The sequence below is a fragment of the Lichenostomus cassidix genome, chromosome 4 (assembly GCF_008360975.1).
Source record: "Lichenostomus cassidix isolate B80296 chromosome 4, HeHo_3.0, whole genome shotgun sequence".
Taxonomy (NCBI): Eukaryota; Metazoa; Chordata; class Aves; order Passeriformes; family Meliphagidae; genus Lichenostomus; species Lichenostomus cassidix.
This window is the reverse complement of record NC_139484.1, coordinates 10,373,535-10,389,772: the sequence shown is the minus strand read 5'-3', so window position 1 is coordinate 10,389,772 and position 16,238 is coordinate 10,373,535. Positions and strand designations below refer to the sequence as shown.

The following is a 16,238-nucleotide window of genomic DNA, read 5'->3' as shown; positions in this document are numbered from 1 at the left end:
CAGTTTTTCCAAACTTTGAATCATTTTCAAGCCAGAAATCATTTATGCAGGTAAAAATAAATAGAAATATGAATAGGGAAAGGGAAGATGGAGGGGAGGAACAGGGTACTCACCGAAGGGACAGTGGCAGAAATATCCCTCCAGCCCACTTTGGCAGGAGCCACCATTGAAGCAGGGGTTGCACTCACAGTAGTTGACAGTGGAGTCACATGTTTTCCCTGTGGTTGGGGAACAAAAGCAATTTGCAGGTCAGAGCATTCAGGGCAATGGGAAAGTCAGGTTGGTGATGTAGGTAACGAGGTTATGAACCAATGCTGAACACATGGCCAGGAGAGACAGTGCCAAGGACCAGCTCAGGGATGGAGACAGGAAACACAGACAGGATGCTGGGCTCCTCCCAGCCCTGTCACAGGAATAACGTGTGGCACAGAGAAAGTAACTTTACTTCTCAAGTGTCTCATTGTGATTATAGGTACTGGTGGATTGCTCTTTTAATTCCATTGAATTTTATTATTTATTTTGTTAACTGTATCTATGAAAGAGTGATTATGAAATTAAAGGCACTGCTGAACTAAAAAACTGTAAAAATGTATATTTTTTTCTCCCTGTTGAGTGCAATATACTCATGAGTGCAAAGGAGACACAGGCAGCCTTTGCTGGACCCTGTACAAAGAGGTCATGCTGAACACAGGCTGCTATTGTACATTATATGATTTTTCTTATTTTTCCTCATCAATTACAACCTCCTTCCTGACTCGGAGAGACCACAGTCCTCTGGAGCTAAAACAAGCTACCTTGGATCCAGCCCTTTCCTAAGCAGACATTGTCACATGTAATAAATATTATTCCCCAGAGAACAAACTGAAATCACATAATTCATTTCAGCAAGGAAGGGAACCAAAAGAAAAAGTGAAGATTTTAACAGACGCCAAATACGGACATGGGGATTCTTTGTATGAAATAAAATTTTCTTTGTATGGAAAAATTACCTAAGAAATATTGGTTTCCATTTCTAAGGATTTCATTGCTTGGCTTTGATGAGTTTAGCAACACTTTCACTACATCCCACTCTTGGAACCTGTCTACCTTTCACCACCAGTGCCAACCTTCACTGCCTGTACTCAGCAAAAATGTCAAAGTATTGCTATGTTTGTTCTCCCTGTTTCACTGTGAAAACTCACAAAATCATCCACAGTCTTCCAGAATTCTTGGGAACTTCATGTCAGCCAGGCTATATGCACAAAGCAAGGGCTAAGACTGCCTTAATGCTTCTTTTTGCATTGATAATGAATTATTTTATTTCTTACACCATATGTACATGTTTAAGTTGAAAGCACATCATGAGCTTGCACAGAGGGTGTCCATTCTTGTATGTCACATATATCTTATAATTTCACATCTCCCATGACAGGAATGCACCATATGCAGTCCTTAAAGGTTGCTGGTGTTTAAAACTGTAGAAAATCAGGACTATGCTATATGAACTCTGCTACCTTTTTCAGAATTTCACAGCTTGAGTCACCTAATGAAGAAAACCTCTTTCCTCCCCCACCCTACTTTTCTGTTTAACCTACAGTTTGCAAGTAGTTCTTCCATGTGAGCAGCAGCTCTCCATGTGTGACTGCAAGCAGGATGGAAATGGAGCACTGGAGGATTCCTGCGGTTAATACGTAACTTGTAGATGCACCATAAATCCAGGAAACTTTTCCAGTGTCTGAATCTAATTATGCTTTGGGGGTATTTATTTATGTTTTATTCTCTAATGGGCATGACTGAAGGATGAGCTAACTTTTTATGTGAGATTTTGCTGTTTTCTTTGTTTTCAATTTATGGTCCGTAGCAGAGATCTTTGACTTATGAAGGAGAGCACATAGCAAGAGTGAGACAGACATGCTCAAAATAGCTCAGTGATGTTCCTTCGTTTTCACAAAAATCAAGTGTAGCTAATAAGGTTTACTAAGATTTTTTTTCAGTTCAATCTAACTGAACACTCTTCTTTTTCTCAGCTAACATTAAAGCCGACACATTCGCTGAGTCAGCAAGAGAACATGGATGTTTATTTCAGCTGGACTTACTTTAACCAGTGAAAAACAGCAACTTCTTCATGTTTAACTATTGTTTGAAGAGCTCTTGAAACCAATGAAAAGTGTGTTTAGAATAACAGAATTATAGAATCACCGAATGGTTTGGGTATGAAAGATCCTTAAAAACCATCTCGTTCAAACCCCTCTGCCATGAGCAGGGACACCTTCAACTAGACCAAGTTGTTCAAAATCCCATTAAAATTGGCCTTGATGAAAATTGTAGTTAGCTGAGTTTATAGATTACTTCTCAGATGAAATAATGAAAGATGCAAGGTATTCACTTCTGCATCAGAAAGATCTTCATTCCTGAAGACCGCGAAAATTAGGAGAATGCTGGATAATTGATAACAGACAGCATTCAACATTTATCATTCATCACCTCCAGCTGATGCTATCACAAGTAGGGGCTCATGCAGAAATCCAACTTCCTCAGGTTTTTTTTTTAATTGAAAAATGTAACGGGAACAGATACCAGCTGAATGCTCTTGAGTTAAGATTTCAGCTGGTTTTAGAGTTTCAGGTTTTGAGGTTCTCTGTGTCCATCTTTTAAAGCAGTTGTTCTAATATTCTAATCTTGCATTTGAAACAACTTTACAAACCTACATTCCTTCATCTTAATGAATCCTGCAAAACAGGAAATGAAGGGTTCAAAGGAAGGGCAGACAACTACTGTAAATCACCAAACATATTCCCTCCAGAAAGTGATTATTTTAAAAACAAACCTGTTCATCATTAAGAGATATAATTATAACAGATTGTTTAAACCCTAATGATGCTGCTCTGAGGTAATCAGTCTTTATAATCCTATCCAGTGAAAAGAACGACATTACCTTTTGCAGTATGATGAAGTGAAATGCAGCTGACAAAACATAATAAATCAAGGAAAAGTAAAACTCTCAGTTTTCAGGTACACCATTATAAAGGTCTACAGCTCATGTACTCTAATTTACAGTGAACAGAGACTCTGTCTCAGAAAATACTAATTTCCACTTGTATGCAGTACCATGTAAATACCATTTTTTTTACCAAGCATGCAAATTCAATTATGAGACTGTATTTTCATTCCAACAGAAGCAGCAAAGCTATGCATATGGCAAACTGAATTAGAAATCCACTAGTCTGGATGTCTCTTTTTCGTTGTTGTTGAGGTACTCAAGGATTATACTCATGAAGAAACCTTTTGAGGCTTTATTGTTACATCCACTGTGGCTATCTTTAATCACATATTCATGCAAATTAAGAGCCCAAGCAGCTGTGTTCTCTTTCTGCTGGCAGTATAATAATGACATAATAGCCTCTATGTCAAGCATTCCCAAACAATCAGTACACGGACATTTGTTTGCAGAACCTATTGAATATCAAATTTACAGAATTTCAAATATGCTTTTGCAGACATAAAATGTCTAAATATACTGTGTGTTAATTGTGATCTTATCTAAGAAGCTCTGTTGATATTAACTCCAAAGATATTTTGTCTTTTGATTATACTGGTGCCATTTGTTTTCTGTCTTGATCAATTAATCTCAGGACACTTTAATAACTCTTGATTCTGCAATGGCCAACTGATTAAACAACATCTGACTCCCAAATAGAAATGTCTGCCTCAGTGGCAGTCTATTTTAAGGTTATTTGTGTTGACAAGGAGTTTAAGAAAGCTCCTATCAGATGCCACATTTAATTCATGGCATGAAAGAAATCCAACACGTCAAGCTCTAAGAGTCTCTCATCACATTCTCTTAGTAAAATATTCATCTTTCTTTTGAGCTTGTCACACGCAGAGCTTGATTTTTAGCTGACATAAGGGTTGTGCATTAAGGTATGAGCTTTAATACCAGAAGAAATCAGCTGGATGTTTCATAAATGTTTCAAATTATAGTCTAGAGGCACACATTGCAGTTTGCTGCTGCAGATGATGAAGTGTTTTGCTTCACTGCAACAGCAAACATATGCCCATGTACTCTCTGGTGCTAATGACCTCAGGAGTTACAGGGCATAGGTGCCCTAGAATTATTTTGCCATGCTCCTGGCAAAATAATTTGATGTGCTAATACAGCATGAAATAAAATCCTGGATTGGTAACTTAATTAGAACTGCTTGTCCATTAACAATTTCTCCTGACCTGAGGCTTGGGAGCACATTTGTGAGGTTCATGCGAAGTATCTCATCAGTGTCTTTGGTATTGCACTGAATATGTACCCACTGCTGCAGCTGTGATTTAAATTAAGTAGTTAAACCTTTATTTTGAAATTAATTTACTTTCTCCTCTATTCTCTCCTGCACCGATCTAGTTTAGGAAAAAACCCAAAGGAGCAATGGATCCTCTGATCCCTGCATGGGTTCCAGGTGAGTTGTGGTGGTGGTGGTGGTGGTGGCAAGTCCCACACCAGAATGGACATGGCTGTGCTGAGCTGGGCTGCCCTAGGTCTTCTGTAATACAGAAATACTCCTCAGAAAAGGCACTGAAAGTCTCACCTAATCTCCTCTGGTTAGATTTTTTTTGCCTGACTTCTATAAAAAGTGGCCCTAAGTACTGGTTAAAATTGTTGAAAGCTTCCTTAAACATCCTTCTCATGGCACAAGCAAAGACCAGCCTGCTTTCCTAAGGTTACAATGCTGCTATGTTTGAATGCGTAACAAATATTAGACAAAAAATACTCAAAAGGGGTAGGAATGCTGCAGACATTTCTGCACTTAATGAGAAAAATAAGTGACAAAGGGACAAAATACAGAACAGAGAGGTTGGCCATTTTGAATGAATTCTGTTTTTTCCCATATTCTTCATCTGTTTTCTGTCCTGCAAGTAATTTGGGGCATAGGCTGATTTTCTTGCTTGGCACACTTCTAACAGACTTGAAATGCTCCCACAAAATGCATAGCAACAACACATACAGAAAAATCATACTTAAGCATTGGAACTGGTTTCTACATATTAAATAAATTTAAACAGTGCTCATAAAAATCTTTCTGTTCTAATGCAAATCAGGTAAGAGAGATTTGCCTGCGGACAGAGGTAAAATAAAATAGTATCTTGGGTACCTGGCCTTCTGAGTTTTCACCCTATTAATACCTCATTTTGCATGACCTCTTCATCTACTGGGGATGCTTGTATTCAGACATTCTTGTACTGAAATTTGTCTTGTCTGACATTGTACAACATCTCCACATTCCCACCATCTTTTCTGGACTTTAAGGTATAGAGCAGTAAAAGCGTACCTGTGTACCCGGTCTTACAAATGCAGTTGAAGCTTCCTGGGAAGTTCTGGCAGGCAGCACCGTTCTTGCAGGGGTTGGAAAGGCACTCGTTGATGTCCCTCTCGCAAGCCATGCCGGTGAAACCCTCTGGGCAGCTGCAGGAGAAGCCCCCCACCAGGTTGTGGCACGTGCCGTCGTTGTGGCAGGGCGATGGCAGGCACTCGTCGATGTCGGTCTCGCACAGGCTCCCGTCGTAGCCCGGCAGGCACCTGCACACGAAGGGCCGCAGCGGCTCGTTGGCCACGATGATGACAGGGACGCTCTCGTGGGTCCTCAGAGCCGGGCTCACCGCCAGCCTCCTCAGGCAGCTCCCTCCGTTCTGGCAGGGGTTCTGCAGGCACCAGTCATGGTCCACAGCCTCGACGCGCACCCCGCTCTGGCGCAGGAGGACGTCCTTGATGCTCTCAAAGAAGGTGGCCACACCGCTGGGGTTGACGTACTGGTTGTTGCCGCGCTTGACAGCTGCCATCAGAAAGGTGTGGTTGCTGTCCTCATAGAGCCCGTAGAGCTGGATGGCCGTGCCCAGCCCCGTCAGCTGGGAGCTGGCGATGCGCAGGAAGTGCAGGTAGTGGTTGGTCAGGAAGTCCCGCACGCTGGGGGCGCTCAGGCGAAGGAGGATGCTGTTGTCAATGGTGGTGTTGCTGAAGCCCGCGAAGAAAATCCGGACGCTGCTGGTGACGGCGCTGTGTAACCCATCATTGCTGAGGACTGCCAGGTCAAACGTGCCGTCCGTGGACCTCGCCTGCGAGTGCAGCTCACAGGTGCCCCCAGGAATGCTGAAGAGGCTGGTGACTCCTGAGGTGAGGGAGCACTGGAAGCTGTCTAGCACATCAGGATCCTGTGGCTTTACATTGCCCAGAATTCCACCTGGGAAGAGGTTGCCATAATAATGAACAAAGATTTCTACCGTTCTGGGCTGAGACGGGTTGTCATTCTGGTCTATTACCTTGATCTGCACAGTTCCTGTGGAAGACATCTGAGGAACGCCAGAGTCTCTTGTAATCACTGACAGGTAGAAATCGCTGATTTGCTCCCTGTCAATCTCCCTTGTCGTTGTCAGGACGCCAGCGGTGCTGAGGCTGAAATAGCTGGTGGCAGGGCCAGTGCTGAGCAAGTAATACGTGAAAGGACCTTGGTTGGGAGGGAGATCAGGATCTGACGACTGAAGCGTCATCACCAGAGTTCCTGCGCGGTTATTCTCCAGGACTTCTCCTTGGCTGGTGGACAAGGTAGGGCCATTGTCATTGATATCTTCCAAAGTCACCAACAGAGAGGCACTTCCTGTGGCAGACGGCGTTCCCGAGTCGATGGCCAGCACAGACAGGTTGTAGACAGGCAGCGTTTCGCGATCCAGCTCTGCAGTGACCGTCACTTGTCCTGTCTGTGGGTTGATGGAGAAGGCGTTGTTCTCATTGCCAGACCCAATGAAATAGGAAAACCTGCTCCAGCTGGGGACAGAATCTGAATCAAAGGCACTGACGAATGTGACATGGGTGCCTGGAGGAACACCCTCGCTAATTCGGATGTTGTAGGTTCCCAAGGTAAAAACAGGAGGATCATTGGCATCCAGGATTGTGATATTAACAGTTACTTCATCTATATCTGCACCACGAATGCTCCCCAAATTTTTTGCAAGAACTTTCAAAGAGATTCGTTCTTCTTTTTCTCTGTCAAGAGGTCCTGAAACGTAGATCTGGCCACTTTTCTCATCTATCTGGAAGCCCTTCTTTCTGCTGTTGCCAAAAATGAGGTAGTGGACTTCCCCATCAATTCCCATATCACGATCACTTGCAAAAACTTCACCTACAACAGTACCTTTGGAGGCTGCCTCTGAAACCTCGAAATAATAAAGCTTGGACACAAAACGGGGCACATATTCATTCGTCCCTTCTAACTGGATGTTGACAGTAGCAAAGCTGCACCTGTCCTCATCTGGAACATTAAAAGCCTTTACCGTTAAATGGTAACTCTGCTTTGTTTCATAATCTAAAAATCCCTGGGTGGTGATGGTTCCCGTGTTGGGGTCAATGACGAAGAGGTCGCTGTCTGAGGACTGAATGGCATATGCAATCACAGCATTAGATCCAGAGTCAGCATCAGTGGCATTTAAAGAAATAACAGTTGTCCCACTGGGAGCATTTTCTAGCACGGTGGGGAAGTAGTCCTCAGGGCTGAATGCTGGGGAATTATCATTGACATCAATGACATTAACAGTGACACTGCAGTAGCCTGTTCTGGACACCCATCCTCCATCCGTGGCAGTAACAACCAACTCGTGCTTTTGGTGTAACTCAAAATCAAGTGGTTTGGCTAGTGTCAGTGTACCAGTGGTTGTATTAATAGCGAAGATCCCAGCTTCATTTCCAGAGGAAATGTTGTATCTGATTAATCCGTTCATGGCAGCATCTCTGTCTCGTGCTGAAACCGTCCTGACCACCGTTCCAACAGAGTGACTCTCTGGGACAGTAACACTCATACGGCTCTGGGAAAACTCAGGTGTATGGTAATTTTCTTCTGTCACTACTATTTCAACAGCTACCTCAGATGAGAGTGGGGGATTACCCTTGTCCTTGGCTTTCACTTTAAACAGGAAGTTTTTGTTCAAGTCGGCCATTAGTGAAGATGACACAGAAATCCAGCCTGTACTCCTGTCCAGTCTGAATTTATTAGTTTTGCTCTCATCAGAGATGAAGTACTCCACTTCAGAATTCAAGCCAAAGTCCTTGTCGTCCACTGCAGTAACTTTAATTAAGTTTGTGCCAACCCTCACATTCTTAGTAACAGGAGTGAAGTATTTAGGAGCGAGGAAGAGCGGTGCATTGTCATTGCTGTCTACTATGTTAATGGTGACGGTGGTCTCGCTCATTAGAGGGGGGCTGCCCCGGTCTGAGGATGTCACGATGAAACTGTGCCTGTTGATGTTGACATTGCTGGAACCACTGGAGTTTTGGTACCTCAAATACTGCTTGTTGAGAATCTCCCCCGTGGTTGCATTAATGCGGAAGAACTCAGACTGGGATTTTATGAAGTAGAAGACCTGGCCATTTGATCCTTCATCTGGATCGGTGGCTGAAACCTGGGTGACCTTTAGCCCAATCCCAGGAAGCTCGGGACACTCCAGGTAATAGGATGGTTTTGTAAATCGTGGGGCATTGTCATTGACATCCGTGACAAATATGGTGACATCTGTGCTCACTGTCCACCCCGAGTCATGGGCAGAGACCCTGATTCTGTAGCGGTCAGTGTCTTCCCTGTTCAGTGGTCTGCTGATGGTGATGTCCCCAGTGCTGGGATTTATGGTAAATGGGAGACTCGTGTCCCTTATGGAGTACCTGCTGACCGCGTTCACCCCAATGTCTTCATCTGATGTTGTGACTCGGGTTACTGTAAAACCCAGAGGGGCATTTTCAGGCACAGAAGCACTGAATATCTGGGAAAACCTTGGAGCATTGTCATTTTCATCTAAAATATTAATGATGACTTTGACGGTCGTGCTCTGGAGTGGAGAGCCTTTATCTGAAGCTTTTATGGTTAGTGTGTACTGAGATAGTTTCTCCCTGTCCAAGGGCCTGACACTTCTGATCTCACCAGTGGCTCGACTGATACTGAAACTATTTTCAGTGTTGCCCTCAATTATTTCATAATTTAGCTGTCCATTTAGACCACTGTCCCTGTCGACAGCAGCCACCATCAGTATTTTCCGTGGGGACAGGTTCTCCGCGATTTCTGCAATGAAGGGATCTTGCTCAAACTCCGGCGCGTTATCATTGACATCAATCACTGATACTTCCAATTTCTTGTATGAGGAAAAGGGGGGAAAGCCTGTGTCTCTGGCCTCAATCCACACTACATATTTCTGTATGGCTTCGAAATCCAAAGCCCGCCCGACAGAAAGCTGTCCTGTCACCTGGTCCACCAGGAAGGTGCTGCCCAGGTTACCACTGGCAATGTAGTAAGACAAGGAGCCTCCTCTGGCTGAAGACCCAGAGACGGTGGTGACAAGTGTCCCAACTGCTTGGTTTTCAGGAAATGTGAAGGTCTCCTGATCTGCCTGAACACGAGGAAATTCAGCTCTGTCCACAAACCTCACGGTGACCGTGGTAGAGTCTGTCTTGGGGTACCGGCCGCCATCCCGCACGTGAACAGAAATGGTGACTTCGGACTCTCCCACCAGTGGTTTCGCAGCTAGGATTGCCCCCCTTGCTGGATCAATGTGGAATTTCTCAGAGTTCTTTCCCACGAGGGAATAATGGAGCTCGGCATTGGAGCCAGCATCTGCATCAGTGACGGTCACAGCAAACACAAATGAGCCTGAAATGGAGAACAAAGTCAGGTCAGTCCTTTAATGAATGCACTGACTGCAAGAAATGTGATACCAACTGTTCACTCGGAAGCACGTCCTGGAGCAGCATGCCCTTCCTTACACTTCTCCAAAAATGAACTGCTTTTTTCACAAGATGGTGAGCTCAACAAGGGGCAGGTGAGTCTGTGAGTCCACAAGGCATGCACATAATCAAAAAATGTGGAGCTGAAAAATAAGACACTGCATTCACAAAGATGGACGGACAGATCCCAGTAAGCGCACTGGGAAACAGACCTGCAGCCTTTTGGAGGCCTAGCATCCTACTTCTAGAATATTCACACTATAAAAGTCGTAAACCAAATAAGATTGAATCCTATTTTGATTTTTAAAATTACTCTAGCTTATTTATCCACGAAAAACTCCACCCTGGAATTCAAGGACTATTAAGGTTATGTAAGTGAACAGAGAGCACCCACAGACATTTACCTTACACACCCACCTTCTCTTATCCCTTCTCTTCCTATTCTCCAGATGCTGCTCCTTTCTCCCCACTAGCTACTTACCTCTAATTTTCTGAGAGTATTCAAAGGACAGTAACTAAGAAGACTGCATTATTAAAAGCACACTGGTCCTCCGAGAAAGAGGTACAATAGAAATACAAAATTACTGCACTACAATAACATGATTACATCCAGACATTTCAGGTCTTTTGAATTTATGCTTCACAATAAGCTTGACTACATGGGCACTGTTAGCATTTAACCTCCGTATTTGCCCATCTACAAGGAGAACCCAGGGTGCTCTTTCTCACCGGACTTTACAGATCTAATGCCCAGCATGTCTTTCAAATTTGACACTGTCCAACCAATTTGCATACCACTGTTGATGTTTTACTGTTACTGAAATTTAGAAGATACTCAGATTTGTGTAAAAATCATACTGTTTTCAACCTCTTAAGGGAAAATCATTTACAGACAGGAATGACTTTGACAGCATCCCTTAAAACTATACTTCATGTCACTATTTGTCATGTGCACTGATTTGTACTCCAGGGGCAGGAATATTAAGTTACAAACAGTATTCAAATCCCTGTGAGAAATGAGACAGAAAGAAATTAAGATTTTGTGCTTTAGTTATTCAAATTATATTATTAATACTTTTACTAGTTTCCCCTTTTAAACTAGATTAAAAATACCAAAAAGAAAATAAAGTTGTAAATAAGAAAGTGGATGTATCCCTATGTTTTTGCTGAGTTAAAAACAGAGTAAACATAGCTTAAGTTTCTAGTTATAGGAGATTTCATACAAAAAGCACCCAAAAAGATATTGCCAGAAAACATCACATCAGCCTATGTGTATTCCTTGTGAAAAGCATTTAAAGGAACATCCCAAAAACAAACAAAGGCACTGTGCCCTCGTCAGAATACAAAAAGTTTCACCAGTGCAATAATAAAACAATTTCATAATGTTTTTCTGGAAACAGGGAAGAACTGTAAACAAATTCATTCTTCCATAAAAAGGAGAAGTATTTGCAATTGTTTAAAATTTAGAGATAAAATCCAAGACATGGAAGTAAGCCCTTTTTTTCTGTTAAAAGAAAATTTGCTTTATAATCCATTTGTCATGGAATCCTCTCTTTAGGCATCCCATATCCATGTATGTGAAAATATGAAATATGAACTGAATCAGAAATTAACTCCTGTTTTGAGTGAAGTAACTTTAATTTGAATGTAGGCTCCACAAAAGGAAGATTGCTGCTTGAATTTATTTGTATTTTGTTTTACTTCACCACTTGGCTCAAAAAAAGGCAGCATAGTTAACATCTGACATAGACATAGCATTTTTGGAAGGGGTCGTCAAAGTCCTCTTTAAAAATTGCTCAGAGGAGACTTTCAGAGATAAAAAGAGGCCATTGTCTTCCTAACCCTGGCAAAATAATCACTTTTTGGAGTGGGTGCTCATGTACAGTATGTCCACTTTACATAACTACAGGAACATAATTGAATTTAGATGGAACACAATAGAAAAAACCTGCTAAATTGTGGATGGTAAATTGAGGTTTGTTATTCCTCATTCCCATGCAACATGACGATAATACCAGGGAAACAGCTGCAGAGGAATATCTCAGAAACACTTCTTGTGGCACAGATTTGCATTTCATTAAGATGTTGCCCAGAGAAGCTGTGGATGCCCCATCCCTGGAAGCGTTCAAGGCCACGTTGGGATGGGGCTCTGAGTAACCTGGTCCAGTGGAAGATGTCCCTGCCCATGGCAGGTTGGTACTAGATGATCTTTAAGGTCCCTTCAAACCCAAACCATTCCATGATTCTATGTTTATGGAAGTGCCTTTATCCCAAGCACTGCCACTGCTCAGGTTACCTGCAGCGGTGGGCGATGGCACGTGGGTGACGTAGGGGTGGTGCTGGAATTTGGGTGGGTTGTCGTTCACATCGGTCACAGACACGAGCACGCTGGTGGAACTGGAGAGGGCCCTGGGCGAGCCCCCGTCACTCGCCACCACCACCAAGGTGTAGTTCTCCCTCGCCTCTCGATCCAGGAGAGCACTGGTGATGATCTGGCCTGTGGAAGGGTTGATTGTGAACTGGGAATTGCCGCCCGTAAGCCTGTAGCTGTTCGAAAGGAAAACCGAGGGAGAAAAATTGGATTAGTATTTCAAAAGCAGCCTGCTGCCTTAAGATAATTACCATTTGCTGTACTCTTCAGACCACCATGCTGATAGCTATCAATACAGACAGTCAGATTTTCTTCTGACTCTCCATCTGTCTTCACTGTTTTACTTTTTCAAATTTCAAGGCCTGTCATAAACGACATTTCAGGGGATTTCCAAGCACAGCTGTTTAACACAGATAGATTTCCAACACATGAGTAGCTGACTGAGCCTTTGGATATTTGAAGATACCACTGGACATACTCTCAAAACTGCCTACTGGAGGCATCCACTAGTGCTGATTTCCCTAAGATAAAGCATGAAGTGTTACTCCAAAAGGCTGATGTATCTCTTAACTGAATCTGCCGAATATAATTAGAAAAAGTACTGTTTTCTGAAATAAAAGAATGACATTTTTACAAAATAAAATGAGGATTTAATATCCATATTGTTTCCTGACATTAAGTTTACTATTCAAGATTTCAATGTTAATTTACAGTAATTTACAGCAAATTAGTGACCAAAGAACCTTGCTAACAGACTAATTGGGACCAGAGTTTGACCCTTGGTGGGTGTTATGTGTGTGTGCACACATCCCTGTGTGATTTGATAAGATCTGACTGTGTGCTCACTGCAGCACGCTGTACAGGCCACCTCTGCCTTCCTATCACACTGAGTTTGTCCCTTTTCTTGGAATTCTTATCCAGCTTGTGTTCACACAGAATGAATCTCAAAGACATGTGGAGCGCTGGGCTACATTTTTAACGGTACTTGGTTAATATTACATTTTTTTATTAATTCAGATAACAGATTTTTGAGAAAACAACAGGAAAAAAAACTGGCTCAAATGAACAATTCTCATATTCAGTATTACAACCCAACACAGCTGTGGTTAGCATTGCTCCTTCAGAGAAGCCTGTTACAGCACAGTAGCAGCTTTTTTGAGGTAGTTCTGTGAAAAATTCAGAAGGAAGTGGCTTTAATGAAAGAGATTAATATTTCTATCTTCACGTCTTTAAGACCAGAACAGGTTATGACAGCAATAATAACACAGCCCAGAAGCTGCACCGAGAGGATTGAGAGCCAGCCTGTGTAATAAGCTGTGGCAACTTCTCCTGCTCAGTCATTAATCTCTACACAACGCCACAAGCATACTTTAATTGCTTAATTATGATATAATGTGATGGCCATATGCAATTATTCTCCAGCCATAGCAATGTGCATCTAGAATGGAAAGAATGTGTACAAAGCCTAAAGCACCACTTAAATCTCCCTAAACAGCAGCAGCATAGGCACATTTCATCTGTGATTTGCAATGATGTAACCCTGAGTGAGGTCTTGCAGAGACAGAAACTTTCTGTGTTTCCACATATATGTACGTAGTGGCTCAAATGTTAGCACTGGAAAGATACCAGGATTTTTTTATTAAAGGAAATAATAAAGGCATATTATATTTGTCATATTCTCATTTATATCTGCATGTAAACCAACTGGACAGTGTAAATGTATCTCAACACAACTGCAAAAAATCCAAACTCAACCCCAAAAAAACTAAACAAAACCAAAAACCCCCTTAAACTCTAATGGTGACAAGTGGCATAAAAGGAATTTGATCCAAACACTTAAAATCTGGCCTTTTGACTCATGTCTACTGTCTTTAACACGACTGCTCAAGTGTGCATTGCCATTTACAACCCCATCAGCCTCCTTTAATGACTTCACAGGTTATCGCCAGAAACAAGAGAAGAGTTGGCACGTATGGGCAGGCAACACTTCTGCAGAAGATTAACCACTTCTTTCAAAACACAGCACATTCTTTGATTTTACATGAAAATGTTAGCCAAGGATTTTAAATATCCCTTTTGGAAACCAAAGGTTTAATTTTGTAACAGACTCTTAACAAGACTGAAAAGAGTTCTGAGTGCTCAACATATCTGACAAGACGACCTTACGTGTTCTGGTCCTTCTGGCTTTCACCAGTTTCATAATACCAGTCATATTCTAAGATCTCTTTAAATGCTGAATCTGGACAAGTTCTGTCCAAGAAAAACAAAGTCTGTTCTGAGCCTAAAGAGTGTAAAACAAAACCTGAAAACAATTTTTTAATAGCTACTTATGAAGAGGAAAAATATTTTTATCAACTAATTCTATGATGAGGTACTGAATGAATGACAAAGACTAATGGCAGAGATATTAAAGCAATTAAACCACACTAAAGAAATCCAAGAGCACTCTGATAATTTCTGATTATGGGACGCAATCACTACAGTCATTCATGCTTTGCATGGAATTCTTTTTTCCTAAAGGAGCTTGCCAGAAATAGTTTCTTAGACTAAGAGTGAATAGAATTAAAAGCTTCATTGTTTCACAATTTAATAAATGGTAATTTTGGATGATTTTCAAAAATCTAAAGATGTCTAAACGTCAAGTTTCTATTTTTGGCTTGTAGCTAGTTGGAAAGAAAATATTCCAGTATTTTACAGACATTGCTTTGCCATAACATAGTTCTTTTTCCTTTAAAAAAAGTGACATAGTGGTATTCTTATGCTCTTTCAAGAAGGAACTGAGGTGAATTAATAATATAAAGGTAAATAAAGAAGTTACTTTCAAATTTTGCTCTGTAAGTTTGGAAACAGTGATGTTTGTAGCCGCAATAGTTAAAATGTGGTAAGATTACCTGTGTGTCCTTCTGATTAAGAACTAATACCAATTTGCTTTGCATTCCATTCGCAATGTATCTATCCTCAGTGGATAATCTTCAGCTTGTCACTGCCACTCAGCATCTTCATTACTCTTGTCTGTGGAACTGGGAATGGCCAGTGCCCAGTTAAGTTCCATCAACTGAGCCCTGCAAACCCTTCGGCACTTAGTGCAAAAATGCCAAATTCTAACTTTTAACTGGTTTTATGAATGACAAACTTTATGCCACAAACTTTATGCCTCACCTTGTGTAATTTTCATGCTGAACTGCAGACATTAACTGACCAAAAATTTACTTAAGGAGAATGTTTGCTTTCAGTGAAAATTACTCTCTACATGAAAAGGTATGAATAGCAGCAGCAAGGCATGTAGTGGGTGCAGGTGAAAGTTAAACTGGTTTGCTTTTCACTCAGTAAAAACTAAAGTAACTGCAACTCTACTTGTCCTTAATATAACTCTAAAAGCCTATGAACAATAAAAAAGACAGATTTTTTCAAATAATTTAGTGACACACATAAAGCTGTTCTATTTTGTCTTACAGCTTCAAGGCACGCTGGTGATGGACGCTGGGGAAAAAGAAACTTCAGGCAAGATATGAGGCAGTATTACACGGAGCAACAGTAATCGACCTACCTAATAACAGCATTTGTGGAAGCATCAGCATCTGAGGGGTTTACGAGCAAAATATCCGTCCCCGTGGGAGCATCCTCCGGAACAGTGGCAAAATACATGTTAAAGGCGAATGTGGGGACATTGTCATTGACATCATCCACTGTGACAGCAATGGTTCCAGTGCCAGTGAGGGCAGGAGATCCTGCGGGAAAGGGGGGATACAAAGTGCTAGAGGTTACGAACACCAGCATGCTAATCGGAAGTCTGCCAGCCCTGATTTAGAGCTGAGCGCTTGAGCATGTCACAGTTCACAGAGCAAGAAAGCCAGTTCAACCCAGAGGACAGGGTCAGGTTTGTTTCAAAGTCATCTTGACATAAACTACAAGTTGTGAAAGACAAGAAAAAAAAAGTTATTATTTTTCTTGCTCCATCTAATTCCAGAAATATTTTGTAACACAAGCTCAGTGGAAAAAGATGGTCTTGGAACTGCTCAGAAAGCCTTCCTGTAACAATTAGAACCAATTTGAAGATGTGGTTGACTTTCCTATTCCTCTGTGAGAAGACCTTCAAAGGTGGCATGCTGACAGATGTGAAGACTCCAGCCCTCAATTTACTCATCC

The 16,238-nt window shown here is 41.8% G+C and overlaps 1 protein-coding gene and 1 long non-coding RNA gene across 2 annotated transcripts in view; one reads left to right on the top strand and one right to left on the bottom strand.

The window, feature by feature from the left end:
- The window catches only part of FAT4 (FAT atypical cadherin 4), a 122,001-nt gene that overhangs the window by 19,796 nt on the left and 85,967 nt on the right, over positions 1-16,238 (bottom strand). Inside the window, exons 7-10 of the mRNA XM_085057861.1 lie at positions 15,640-15,820; positions 12,018-12,268; positions 5,298-9,647; positions 114-218 (exon numbers count right to left, since the gene is read on the bottom strand). Coding sequence (XP_084913987.1) covers positions 114-218; positions 5,298-9,647; positions 12,018-12,268; positions 15,640-15,820 — 4,887 coding nt within the window. The remainder of the gene's footprint in view (positions 1-113; positions 219-5,297; positions 9,648-12,017; positions 12,269-15,639; positions 15,821-16,238) is intronic.
- LOC146437836 (uncharacterized) lies at positions 8,331-15,654 on the top strand. Its single transcript, XR_014851559.1, has 3 exons — positions 8,331-8,457; positions 9,363-9,669; positions 15,548-15,654. It is a non-coding gene; the product is annotated as an uncharacterized LOC146437836 (long non-coding RNA).